The sequence below is a fragment of the Phoenix dactylifera genome, chromosome 18 (assembly GCF_051530095.1).
Source record: "Phoenix dactylifera cultivar Ajwa chromosome 18, Ajwa_hap1_PhDact_Kaust_v1.1, whole genome shotgun sequence".
Taxonomy (NCBI): Eukaryota; Viridiplantae; Streptophyta; class Magnoliopsida; order Arecales; family Arecaceae; genus Phoenix; species Phoenix dactylifera.
In genome coordinates, this window is record NC_143207.1 from 12,648,524 (window position 1) to 12,662,157 (window position 13,634).

The window sequence follows — 13,634 nt, forward strand, 5'->3', positions numbered from 1 at the left end:
ATCAGTGACAAGGCTTCCAATATTCAATCAAGTTCCTGGAACAAGCACCAAAAATAACACGCAGGACAACAATTTGCAGTCAAGCGATACAGAAGATTGAAATGATCTTGCATGCCCATTTTGTTCATCTGCGATCGCATCCATGCACACACACACACACACAGAGAGAGAGAGAGAGAGAGAGAGAGAGAGAAGAACGTGGCCAACTTTTCCACAAATAAAACAAATAGAGAAGAAATTCTCCAAGAAATTAATTGCGGTCACCATGTTTGCGAGTCCAAGGAGAATTTCCTTTGATTTAGCTTGCTTTCTTGTAATCTTGTGAGAGACGGCAAGCCTCTATTCAGTGATGCACTACTTCAAATGTCTTCTGATACAAAAGGACCTCCAGTCTACAGCATCAAATCGTTATCCGTGGAACAAACGAAAAAAGGTACAACAGAGCTAATGTCATTTCTATACCCTTTTCTTGGGACCCGGTGCTGTCATTTACAAATCAGTAACTGAGCATTTACTTGGGATCAAGTCCTAGGCCTTACTCTCCGGCCGCTGGAATCCGCACCATCTGAGAGCTGGGCCCATACACTCCGGCTCTTTCCACCGCTGCTGCATTCCTCTTCACAACCCGCAATTATCTTCAGGAGTTCTGACTGCAGCGACGGGCAATTGTCTTTAAGACACTGGAATCCATTTGAGCGCATCACAGCTGCATGCGCAGATAATAGCACTCAGAAAGCAAATATAAAAATGATAAGGAAGAAAAACACACATCCTTGGGATTCAAACCATTCGTTTAAAAGTTCCTAATTACTTGAAATTCTTTTGCAGAATAAATTGAAATTGGCATCATCAACTAATAATAATAATTACAATAATAGTAAAATACCTAAGGGTTTACCCAATCAAGGGAAAGCTTGAATGAATACGTCATTCCAGTAACTCCTACAAATGAGTGCCCCCAGTGTCAAAACATCTCTGATAACCAAGTTCAGAAAAAACCAAACTATGACAGCTAGAGGGAAATAAAGAAAGAGTGAGAGCGTACAGCTTGCAGCAGCAAATGACAATATCATTGCTGAGTCTCACATTTCAATTTGGAATTACGATTTTAGATTTTTGAACAATGATTATATTGCTTGTCTTTTAGGTTCAGGCCAAGAAGGGGGATGAAAGACTTTATTCCACGACACAACAAGCTGCACATGGAGGCTTATCAAAAACATCTGATAATTAAGGCATTTAGCTGTCAAAAATTATATTCAATGACATTGGGCTATGAAACTGCCTGTGTTTGTAATATATAGCACCTCCAAGTGGCCTTCTATAGTGATGTACCCATCCTCTATAATAGGAACTATTGTGGCTTGCATGGTATTCTCAAACAACCTACCCTCCAAAAAATATATTTCCATCCACCATATCTACCTAATAAATATCATGAATTATTTTTCAGCACTACAGAAGCATTATTAAAAGATAAATAAAGAAATTTATAAATAACCAAGCATATTGGTCTATTTATTTCCTCAACGATGTGCTCAAATTATATTTTCACCTTATCAGCACGATTTGCAAGTCTAGGGCTGGAAGAGTCCTGAAACAAGCTCCCAACAAAAACTTATTTATTGGAGGACACCTGAACTTTCCAATAGCTTCTAAAGTTTAAAAACTACTCTTTTTTCTGAAAAGCAGCAACTCTTTTCTTCTCTGGGGTTCTCTCCAGCTCCGTTGCTCCAACTCAAACTAATTCCACATGACACTATATATTTGCTGTGATTCTACTTTTCAAATCAAAAATTTTTAAAAGATCAGTAGAAGAAACTAACCAAAAATTAAAAAACTAATGTAAGGCTTTTTTCTGGAATCCAAATGATCTTATATACGTACCTCATTGGGGACCAGAACTTCCCTTACTTTAGAAACTGTATCTCCTGCAGGTCAACAGCTCTTACTTCTCACCTAGAATTATTTCTGTTGTCTTAAAATCCTGAACTCATGGTACCCTTTGGCCATATATAACCCTTGGGGAGGTCTTTAAGTTCTCCTTCCCGCACAAAAAGGATACTATATATAGACCCCCTCCCCTATACATTACATTCTTTTAAATTTCTTTCAGCTTGTTTAAACCCTCATCTTCATCATCCAATCCTGACAGCTATTTCGGGCATATTCTGCAGCCTCTTTCATGTCCGCTAAAATCCAATATTCAGCTCCTAATTTTTTACAGAATTATAAGAACTTGATGCGAATTAGCACAGAGGTTGGCAATGAAGTGAAAATGGCATGGGCGAACATGGACAAAAGACTAAGATGCAGTCTTTCCTCAACTAAACGGCTGATAGATTCCCTTATAAAATAAAATTCATGCTTGATCATGAGTAATATTAAAAAGCCTTCGTCTGATAACATCAAGAATCACAAAAATCAAAGCCTGGACAAAGGAGATACAATGTTTCTCTGAGAGACCATGAATTCAGCAGAAAATTGTGATTCTGCCACTACGCTACACCTGGGTGTCTCAGCCATAGTAAATCCATTATACTCACTCTTATTCATGTGTATATTCACAGATGCCGCCTGAGTAGTACCATTGGTGCCAATTTTAGTATCGTCAGTTACTATTCCAATTAAGATTGGAGTTCTAGATTGATCGCTGCTGTTGATTTTAGTATCTTTGAGTCTATGTCCCTAAAGTCTAAGGACAAGGCATAGGGTTCATGGTGGTGATTTGAAGCTTACAAAATCCTGAAAATGGAATTTTATGGTAATTTGCAGAGTTACCAAAGGATTTGCTTGTTTTCTTTAGAAAAATCCTTGTATATAGTCTCTTGGCTAGAATCTTGTTATTAAGATTTAAGATTATCAAAGCTTCGTGATTTTGATGGATTTTCTCTACACCTTCATAGTTGAAGAGTCCCACACTCTTCCTTCCTCCCTAGTTCCACAACCCACATCTCCTCTTATCTTTCTTTTCTGTCACTCTTTGCATTATTTGGTATCAAAGAACAAGATTTTCTGCATTAAGATTCCAGCACAATGTGAGGACCAGCTTAATACGTGAAGACACTGGAGTGTCAAAAAGTAACCATAAGATTGAGCACCCAAGAGAGCATCTCCAAATCTCTCTTATATTCTAATTTTCACTTCCTAGTGTTGCATCAACTAAGATTGTTAGCCTTCAAATCCAAATTAATTAAGGATTCTCTTCCTAACAGTCCTTCAACTTCACAATCTCTATTTGTATATAACTCATGCTCCTGTTTTCTATGCATTGAATCAAAAATTATTAAGCTATTGAAAGTTAAAGATCAAGTGGGGAACATAGATTTCATCAACCTTTTATACTTTCCCCAGTGGGTCCGAGCATGACTAAGAATTAAAAAAAAAAATCACCACCACTAGCTGAAGGCTGCATTAAATATTGCTAGAGTTTGGCATATGAAATGCACATAAGAATTATGATGGAGTCCTACAATAATTGCAAGACATGATTTTGGAAGCTACACTTTCTTTGTTTCTATCCCTAAGGAAACAAACAGTGTCATGACAAGGACCACGACTTCTAGCTTGTCATGGGCCTAGGCCAAGGGTCAACCCTTAGCCCTTATCTCCTCAATGAAAAATTGGTACGCAAACTGGGGTATTGTGGTACAAATTATTGATTGAAAATATAATCCTTGATCAATGTAACTAGTATAAGTTTGAGTGTCAAGTTGGAATGGAGGAAAACTATAGAAGAAAAGGAACCAAAAAGTTGGATAAGTTTGGCATGAAAAAAATGAATTAACTTCATTCTAACATGGTGGCCAACACAAACACAAAAACATGATTTACTTTGCCACCATGAATAATCAAAAAAACATGGAGAGGTACATGTCTAATAGAACAGTGAAGTATATTCATTATGTCATTATGAAGTAAACCTTTGTATGACAAAAAGGTTACAAGAAATGTTTTGTGGATAGTTACACAATAAAACCTAAAGACATGTGACGAGTTTCACAAGAAACGAGAATGAGGTATGCATGCAGCAGAATTGAGCATGGAATTAGAAAAGAGAAAGTAGTAGGAATTATGAATGAGAAATTGGTAAAGCAAGTAAAAATAATTTAGGCATATGCAAAGAGCAATAAAGGAGGCTTCAGTTCAGCAAGACGATTGGATTTGTCTTGAAGGACCATAACAAGGAGAAGCTCCAATGAATAAAGATTGTAATGTATCTTTTAGGGCTTTAAGAAAACCTACCTTAGATTAGGATGCAATCCTTAATACAATTCATTGTGCAGAATGATTCATAATTATTTGCATTGTTGAGTCAACTTTTGTTCTAGGGACTGTCATTTACTGAAAATGGCCTATTACCCTGGTATGACAAAAAAAAAATCATGCTATTACCTTTATCATCATCCTCAACACATCCCTCAATTCCAAAATCCTAAAAATAAGGATACATGATCAAACCAAGTAATTGTATCCGTTCATGCTCCCATTGGCAGTGCATTTAAAAATGTCTAAATTCATCCTTAATATCAGGCTCCAAGGATCTGTACCTCTTCCAGAACCTAGGTAGGTCTAACGCATAATTCATGTGCTTACTAGGTATGCCAAACATCCAAATCATACATGATATATTTTGTAATAGTTGGTTAGACCATATTAACAAAAGTAGTGTTCTCAAAGGCCCTCCAAGTGCTTGCTTAGGTGCTTAAGCAAGATGGCGAAAGTACTAAGCACTTCAACAATCCCAAGGCAATGCAGGTTTACTGAGCAATGCCTACACAAGCGCCAAAGACAAAGTGCAAAGCATCCAGGTGAGTGCCGATTGTTCTCAAAGGCCCTCCAAGCGCTTGCCTAGGTGCTTAAGCAAGATGAGGAGAGTAATAAGCACTTCAACAATCCGAAGGCGAGGCAGGTTTACTGAGGCAATGCCTACACAAGCGCCAAAGATAAAGCAAGAAGCATCCAGATGACTGCCTCCCAATATCTAGCACTGCTCTTCTCATCCATTTTTATCCATTTTTTAAAGGTCTTTTAGCTTTGTTCTGATGTCGATTTTGCTCCATTGGAGTCATTATAAATAAAGGCCTACTTCAAGATGTTTAGTGGTTTACTCTCTTGTGGTATGTTTTACTCATAATCAGGTGCTGGTACGGGGAACAGATGTCTCCAGGGCGAAAAAGAATATGGCGATGTATATAAAGGTGTTGGAGTAAGTTTCCAAAGAGTCTCTAAGCCGATATGATACCCTACATAGAAGTTCGAGCTACCATGGATCAAACTCAAGATGATATATTCATCCCATCTAAGAAAAGCAAAAAGCTTTTCTATATAGAGAACTTTTATCCAACATGATTCTAAACATTAGGGTTCACTTAGGACAATGATATGAACAGAATTTTAATTGCATAATTGGATGAATAAATGAAAAGAACATGATTAATATAATTTATAGTCATATTTCCCATCTTCAACTTAAGTGTCAACCAACAATGGTGGATCAGGTCTGGCAATTTACAAGGATCTGATGTTTCTTACAAGCTTTGTATACAAGATAGCAACAACTTGCCTGAACAAAGAATTGACTCAAATTCTACAGCTACATGATCTTGATCTTCAACCCATCTCAGACATTAAAGTTCTTATGTTCTTTACATCACTTTCTTTTGCTCCACTTATTACAATTAACACTCTAGTTATTGCCCAGTTCCATGCCAGGCTCGTGCTTAGGACACATACATATTAACCAATTACAACTTAGGCATGGCAAAAATCCGGGTCCTAGACAGATACAGGTTGAACAGTGGCCGAAAACGAGAAGTATTTATAGTCTTAGCCTAATTTTGGACAACAAACACTCAAAACTGACACTGGTTCCATCTGGCTGATCTAGATGCAGGACCAAATCCAAACCTATGCAGTGATGGGAGGTTAATGTATGGGCTAGCCGACAGGTGGTTTCACGCTCGTGTGTTTATATGAGAGGAAAAGCTTAGGGTATGGTCACATTGCTCAATTAAGGAAAAATCAAACCTCAAAAGTATTAGTCAACTATTACTTTAAATAAATATGATACATGAGTATGAAGGCAAAAAATGGTAAGTACCTGGAAGGTTTTCTGCAGCAAATTTAAGACAAGCAGCCTTGAGTTCCATAGCATGATAACGATCAGCCAATGAAAGGGTGCTAGCAACTGAATCCACAGACATATCCTTGCACAGATAAGACTCGCACATCAATCGAAGCCTTTCCAAGCCATACTTATCTGCTGCAGCTAACAATTTTCCAGCCAACGTATCAGACATGGAAGATTCAGGAGAACTTGATGCGACCAATGCATCATCTTCAATAAACGTATCTCTATATATGAAGTGGAGCATCGCCTGGCACAGACAGAGCAAAACAAATTATTGTCTGAAAAAAAAAGGAAGGCACATCAACTGTTAGCCACAACAAGTCAGACGGATAGAACTCCTCACCTCAAAAACCTTGGGCTCCATATCTGTCACAACAATCTCACTCTCTTCACAATCCAACTCATCAAAAAACTGAGCTCTAAACATGGGGGATCGAGCAGCTAACACCAACTTATGAGCATGAAATTTCTCGCCAGCAACATCAAAAACAACATCAGATCCTTCCTGCTTATCCAGAAGCATACCAAAATGCATTCCTATATCAGATTCTGGAACCTGTATCGAGTGTAATCTGGGTGAATCCATAACTGACACCACAACACCAACGGTGCAATTGATTTTCAAGCAATCATCTTTGAGGTAATCTGATGTTTCAAGTGCAGTTCGTCTGAAAAAGCGCTTATAACCCCTGAAAAGAGAACATATAGACCAACATTGTCAAAGCAGGTACTTATCAGGAAGAAGATATAAATGCATCTTCAAGTTCTTAATAAAAATCTATAAGAAAAGCATGTGAGACAGATGCTGAGATGCGAACATGATCCATGCATATTCATCATGGCAAGATTTTTTTATAAATCCAGGTTAACAATATCAAATCATACTCTTCTTAGATGTATAATATTCAAATCACCAAAAAATAAAAAAAAATAAAATGTTCACACTTTTCATGTAAAATTAAAAGAAAACAAATGTTTCCTTGGCCATGGAGGATGCCGAAGGTTGTGAACTAACAAAAAAGAAAAATGTTCCCTTGACCATGGAGGATGCCAGAGGTCTAGAAACAGTCAGCTTGACAGCAATTCAACTCTCTCTCTCTCTCTCTCTCTCTCTCTCTCTCTCTCTCTCTCTCTCTCTCTCTCTCTCTCTCTGTGTGTGTGTGTGTGTGTGTGTGTGTTTGGGGGGTCATAATTTTTAAAGCTACAATTAATGAATCAACATCAGTGAATTTAGAAGGCATGCGCCTAGACAACTTCTTATACCAATATTTAACTGTTCTTTCCCCTGATTTCCATCTCCATCAAGCCAGCCATCCCTCTTATTTTTCTTCTTCTTCCTCTTGTTCTTAATTATATTTAACTCTTTTCCCCTATTTTCCATGTCCATCAATCGAGCCATTCCTCTACTGCCGGTTCCGTTTGGTTTTTCCATTCCTCCCACCGATCCCTTGCTCTTTCCTCTCCTTCTCCTTCATTCTTCTTTCTTATTCATTTGGGAAAACTACAGTGACAACCCTTCAAGTTTGGACAATTCCCAAAGACACCCCCTCTTTCTATAAAAATTTTCAAATTGGCCTTCAAGTTTCCAAATCGTTCCAAAGTGGTCAAACCGTTCATCTCCATTAACAAAGTGATGTCACGTGACAATCACATAATATCATAAATCTACCAGTTGACCAAAATACCCTTGTTATCAATATTTTGGAGGTAGAGTCCTAGTTTAAGGAACATATGGGAAACAAGTTGTTTCTTTCACACAAAAGGACTCCCCTTCCTTCGCGCGAATCCACCATTAGATCACCCAACACACAGGTTTACATGAGGTGTGGTCTGACCACACCAACACCATTGATGCAGGGCTTAGTGGAAGGTAGAATTCGCTATTGGGCTCTTTGAAGTCCCAAATACTCTCAATCCCTTAAACGTCTTCGATCAACTAGAGTTCTAACATCTTCCAATTTTAAAATATTTGCCTCCACAGCTCCATGCCTCCACCATCCACTGTATCCGGTAGCCAGTCGTCGATCTGCCTCTATCGCATTCATCCTCTTCCCCCCCCCCCTCCCCAAAGACACCCCAGATCTTCCCCTTGTACAGGTCATCCTCTAGCATCGGCAGCTGCCTTACGCCATCTCCAACCTCTAGCCGATGAAGTCTACCTCGTATAGACCCCCATCCCATTCAGGTAGAGCAACCCCTAGTGCCACTCCTTCCCCAGCTCGAGCTTCTAGTTCTCGTTATAGAGCACAAAGATGAACACTGCCATCACCGCCCATGGGCGTGTTGGCGTCCCCACCGCCAAGCCTTCCCGAGAGTTGCTGAGCCATGTTCCGGTCACACCACATTGTATATATTCGCCCCGATCTAGTCTAGATCGTCGGCGTTGGGCCACCTGATCTCGATGATGGCCAGTTGAACTCCGCCAAACCCTAGCTTCACAATGGCTACCACTACGGAGTCCAACATCTAGTTGAGTAAATTGGTGTAGGTGAGATTGGTTCTGGGATTGAGATAATTGTGGCAAAATTGGCTTGGAAGAGCGTGAAATTGAAGGAGATGGAGGGATTGGAGGCTTGGGCGAAGTAGGAGTCGACGTTCAATGAAGTAGGAGCAAGTGCAGTGCCCTAGCATGTCTACTATAGTGAAATTTGAAAGACTAAACTTCAATCGGGTTTGAGACAGCCTATTTTTTGGCCCAAATGGGTTATTCGAGCCTGCCCAATCAGGTTAGGGTCAGGCCTGGTCTTGGGCTTGGGTCGGGCTCAGGCCTGAATTTTTCAAAAATTTTCAAATCTAAGCCCGACCCAAAGACCGAAAAAATTGAGCTGAGCTCGAGTAAGGGTGTGGCCTAGCCTAGCCCGGCCCGGCCCGTCATGTTTCTAGCCCTACCTATCATAATCCGTCACTAGCATCAATCGCCGCTTATGGCCATGACAGCTACAGCAACCCATCACCGCCGCAGAAATCCTAGCCCTACTCCTTACTGTAGCCCCCTCTGCAAAGGACTCCTTCACATGCGATGGCGGTAGATGGTGGTAGGGGTGCTAGGGTTAGGGTTTTGGTCGCGCTTTCTTTTTCTTTTCTTGCTTTCTTTTTTTATTTGCCTGCTTCCATTTTGGATCCAATGGTGCCAGCCCTCTTCGCTTCGTTGACTCCACCTCCAACAAGGAGGCCCAAACTAAGGAGCTGGCCTTAGATCTGCCAACAAGGGAGGTGGATGATGCCTTGAATGCCCCACGGGAGGAGGTTTTTGCTTAGAGGAACACAAGTGGGAGAGCGAGAGAAGGGAAGGCCGCGATGGTCCACTAGAATCTATCCTAGAATTTGCTGAGATGGAACAAAGGAAAATTCTATAGAGACTAGAGTGAGGCAATATGTATGAGTTTAAAGAGGACGGTATGAGTAATACAAATTGACAGATCCTCTCTCTCAACGGCTTTATTGCAGCCCTCACCACCATCCGTATCTTCCTTTTCTCTTCCTCTTCCCTTTCTTCTTCATCTTTCTCTTTTCTCTTATTCTTCTTTTCTTCTCCTCTCTCTCTTTCTCTCTCTTCGAGTGAGAAGGTGAGTTGTCGGAGGATCGAAATGAATGTTGGATAATCACCGGAAGATCGAAACGAAATGGTTGAAATTGGAGGTAGTTTGTGAAGATTTGCGCGGGCATGTGCGGAGAGATCTTGGATACTTATACAGGACTAAGAAATCCAAATAATACCTTCTAGGTAACCTTTTTGGTAAGATCCAGTATTGTTACAAATGGTATCAGAAAGAATCCAATCCCCGACCTATGTAGAGTAGAGAACAACAGCATGGGTCCATATGGGTTGACCCGGACCTAATCGAGGTGTTTGTGATTGGATTTGAATAGATGTAAACTCGTAGCCTGGCGAGGATGCTGAGGCTTAAACAGAAAAAGTATATGAGGATCCATGCAAGTATGTGTTTAATCCCACATCAGTTATTAGCTAAGAAAATTTTGGGTACTTATATAGGACTAAGAAACCAAATAATATCTTGCAGCTAGTCTTTTTTGGTGACAGTCTGGATTGTTACATAGTGGAAAAGACATTCGAAAATGCCTGAAGATGGTAAAAGCATTTTGGTCATTTGAAATGGCAGGCTAACGACAATGGCTGGTTGACACGTCAAAGGACCACTTTAGAATGATTTGGAAACTTGATGGGCCAGCTTGAAAATTTTTAAAAATGAGGTGTCTTTGTAATTTTTCCTATTCTTTTCTTCTGCTAGATTCCTCTTGTAGATCCTTGCTCTTCCTATTTCCCTATTTCTTATTATTTACTTTTTTTCCCTTTCTTCTGCAGCTTCCCCCTTTTTTTCTTTTTTTTCCTGCATATGTATATGTACATATATGTATGTATGTATGCATACGTATAGGCACATATATGTGTATGTATACGTATACGCACATAAATGTGTATGTATACGTATACGCACATATATGTGTATGTATATGTATATGCATAGACACATATACATATATGTATATATGTAAGCTTATACAAAAACTTAAGGATGCATATTTGAAGCATTGCAGGGCTTTCCTCCTTAAGCAGGTGCCTGATCTCTTAGGCAACACCTAGGCCGTACGGGGGGCCATCGACTAGCCCTGCCTTGGCCTTTTGACAACCTTGATCTAAATTTAGCCCATGGACACATGCATTTCACACATAATATTTTATATGTTCCATATATCCATTATCCAGTTAAGGTAATACAACTTTTGAGAGTGACATGATAAGGCATGATAACAAGCTAATCATATATCTTTACTGCTTGAAAGCAGGAAAAAAGGTCTTGATATTGTTCCACTTGGATCCATATAAAGTATGTAGCGAAATTTTGCATGCACAATCAGCAGATATACAAAATGTTTCCTCAAGCATGTAGAGGATGCTAGATGACCAGAGGCAGTCAGCATGACTCAAAAATCTGACTACTACTTTTCTTTGGGAAAAAGAATTAGTGCTTGTCAAAGCTGTGCTTAATGGATCAAAACTTAGTCTAATAAATGCATGCATGCATTTCTTTAGTGCCATTATACTACTATGCCTTTAATCCACAACTGTTACAATTTCTAATTGTTGAAATAAGATACAGTAAGAAGCTAATCAAATATTTTTACAGCATAAAATAGGGCATCTGTGCTTCCATTTAGTCTCCTAAAACTTCAAATCTGCGACTTAGAATATAAATACCCATGCCAATGCAAGAAGTTACCTCTTGCAATTATAACCATTATCAGAGGAATGTTTGCATCTTGTTCAATAATAAAACAGTATCAGAGAAGGTTATCATTGACTTTGAAATGCATAAGTCTACATCATTTTCTTTGAATTAGATGAAACCACTTCATCCTTCCTTGCAAGACCACATGTCCTCCAGGTTTTCAGCCAAATATTTAAGATGCCCGGAAGATCAGCATTCAAATGTGTTCAGTATCTAACTCTTAGCCAACAATGGAATTCCATCAGGAAGGAGTTCATGCTCTTATGGTGTCTTGAATATATTCCTAATGTGACTAAAGGGCCATCAGAAAGCTGAGCATCCGAACTAACTCAAGAACTGAAAGAACTCGGTATTTTATTCATCCATTCAGCATAATTCAAACAAAATATTATTTATTAAAAAAATAAAAGAAAAGAGGTCAAATGCCAAACAAATTACAACAATAAAGAACATGACCATGAAATGCAAAGAGATAACAAAGCTAAATATCAACAGCAATTCACAACATAGTCTTCAACTCATGATCTAAACCAGAATCCCTCAACCTACGTTCCCGGCAATCCTGGAAATTGAATCATACCAAGATATTCTTAATGTATAAGAAAAACCTAAATTATTTGAATGAAAAAACGAGAAAAATTTCTCGAACCCTTACCACATGCTCCCCCGGTACTTGAGGGTATACGGTCCGCTCTCCAGCGACCGATCGAAATGGCTGTGGACCTTGTGCTTCCCCTTCCCGCTCTGGTCCACGAGGGTCAGCTCGAAGAGGGCTCTCACGTCGGTGCCTTCGCTCGCCAGAGCGATGAAGACCGAGACATAAGTCGAATTGTCCTCGGGATTCTTCCCATCGGGGTAGAAGTAGATCGCCCACTGGAACCCTCCCACCGTGAACGTATCGCTGGCGATGTGCTTCCCCACCCCCATCCCCTTGGCCAGGGAGTACCCCTGAATCACGAACTTGTGGGACCCGTTCATGGTCTGCGTCACCGACCGGGAGCTCGTCGGCGAGATAGCGAGCTCCTTCTCCGGCGGAACGACGATCTCCGGCATCATTCGCACCAAGAATCGCTTCTCATGAAAGGATCTGGAGCGGTAAAGCGGAAGCCCGATGGCGGAGGGCAGGGGGCGCTGGCGTGGAGGGACCTAGGGTTCCGCCTCGGCCCGGCGGCGGAGGAACGGGATCGGAGGCAGGGGGTGGGGATCCGACAGGGATTTGGAGGATCAGAGGAGATCGCCTGCGCGGATCGATTCGCTCGAGGAGAACTGGGGTTAGGCTGCCTCTCTCTCGTTCTGGAGTCCTCGGGTTCCCGTGTACGCTCTCGCGTTAAATTAGAAAAAAAAGAACAGGAAGAGTAAGAAGAAGACGGGGGAGATATTTTTTACATGGAAACGGTTTTTTTTTTTTTTTGAAACTCGAAGACAGAAACAAGTAAACGCTACGAGGCCCAAATCATTTACCAAATGTCGATTAAAGATTATGGTTGACACGTGGCATTATAAAAATGGGTAACTTTGCTATTTTCTGGTTGTTGCACGCAGACAGCACTGATTGCCACGTTGAAAGCAGTGGTGCATCTTACCCAAAAAAAAAAAAAACAGTGGTGCGACATTTTGGTAACTCTTTTGGGCCTCGTAGTCTTTATAAGAAAAATGAAATATGAAATATTGCTGATATTTTTACGCCCCCTGCGCGCGTAACGTGGGTTTTTATTTCTTCTTTCTTTTTTTCTTTTTTTTTTTTTTTTTTTTTTTTTGCTAATGCAGGTGGATCATACCTGACGGGTATGGATACACCCAATAAAGTCAAAAAATAAAATACCTCAGAGTGCCAAAGGTAGCTCTCCATCTCCAGACCACAAGGTATCTCCGGAATGGCGAGCTATATGTGCAGCCACCCAATCCGCAGCACCATTGGCTTTACGGTAGATATGCTTAGCCTGAAAGGCCCATCCATCCCTCGCCATAGTCCATATATCACGAAGCAATGGGTGGTCACAGACGTCACCCTTAGGACCCTCTCGGATCCAACTGATAACGGTGGCTGAATCATCCTCTAGGATGATAGACCTAGCCGTGGGTTTTTATTTCTTCCTAAGGAAGCGTGGCATTAAGAGAGACCGGGTGTAAATATATCAATTATTTTGGGGAGCAGCGGGCCCGGTCTGAATTGGTTTGGAGATTACGACTGGACCAACCCGGGTCTGATTTTTTCCAGGTCTGATTTAATAATATAAGCTATTTTTTGGGTC

At 40.4% G+C, this 13,634-nt stretch overlaps 1 protein-coding gene across 2 annotated transcripts; it reads right to left on the bottom strand.

Moving 5' to 3' along the window:
* Positions 1 to 218: 218 nt before the first annotated feature.
* On the bottom strand, positions 219 to 12,739 carry LOC103722809 (BTB/POZ and MATH domain-containing protein 4). 2 transcript variants are annotated; one of them, XM_088714051.2, is made up of 5 exons: positions 12,038 to 12,739; positions 6,477 to 6,822; positions 6,104 to 6,380; positions 887 to 942; positions 219 to 706 (listed from the first exon to the last, which is right to left on the bottom strand). In XM_088714051.2, the coding sequence occupies exons 1-4, from the start codon at positions 12,436 to 12,438 to the stop codon at positions 887 to 889; spliced, it is 1,080 nt and encodes a 359-aa protein (XP_088570177.2). In that variant the 5' UTR covers positions 12,439 to 12,739; the 3' UTR covers positions 219 to 706. The 2 variants fall into 2 exon arrangements, with proteins under 2 accessions (XP_088570177.2, XP_008811722.3); XM_008813500.6 differs by lacking the exon at positions 887 to 942.
* Positions 12,740 to 13,634: the final 895 nt, after the last annotated feature.

Bases quoted from the DNA above. Each gene is read 5' to 3' on its own strand.
- LOC103722809 (XM_008813500.6), bottom strand. From the start codon at position 12,438: ATGATGCCGGAGATCGTCGTTCCGCCGGAGAAGGAGCTCGCTATCTCG. The intron at 6,823-12,037 runs GTAAGGGTTCGA...TTCTCTTTTCAG, and splicing joins AAGTACCGGGGGAGCATGTG to GGGTTATAAGCGCTTTTTCA. The intron at 6,381-6,476 runs GTGAGGAGTTCT...TGTCTGTGCCAG, and splicing joins TGGAGCCCAAGGTTTTTGAG to GCGATGCTCCACTTCATATA.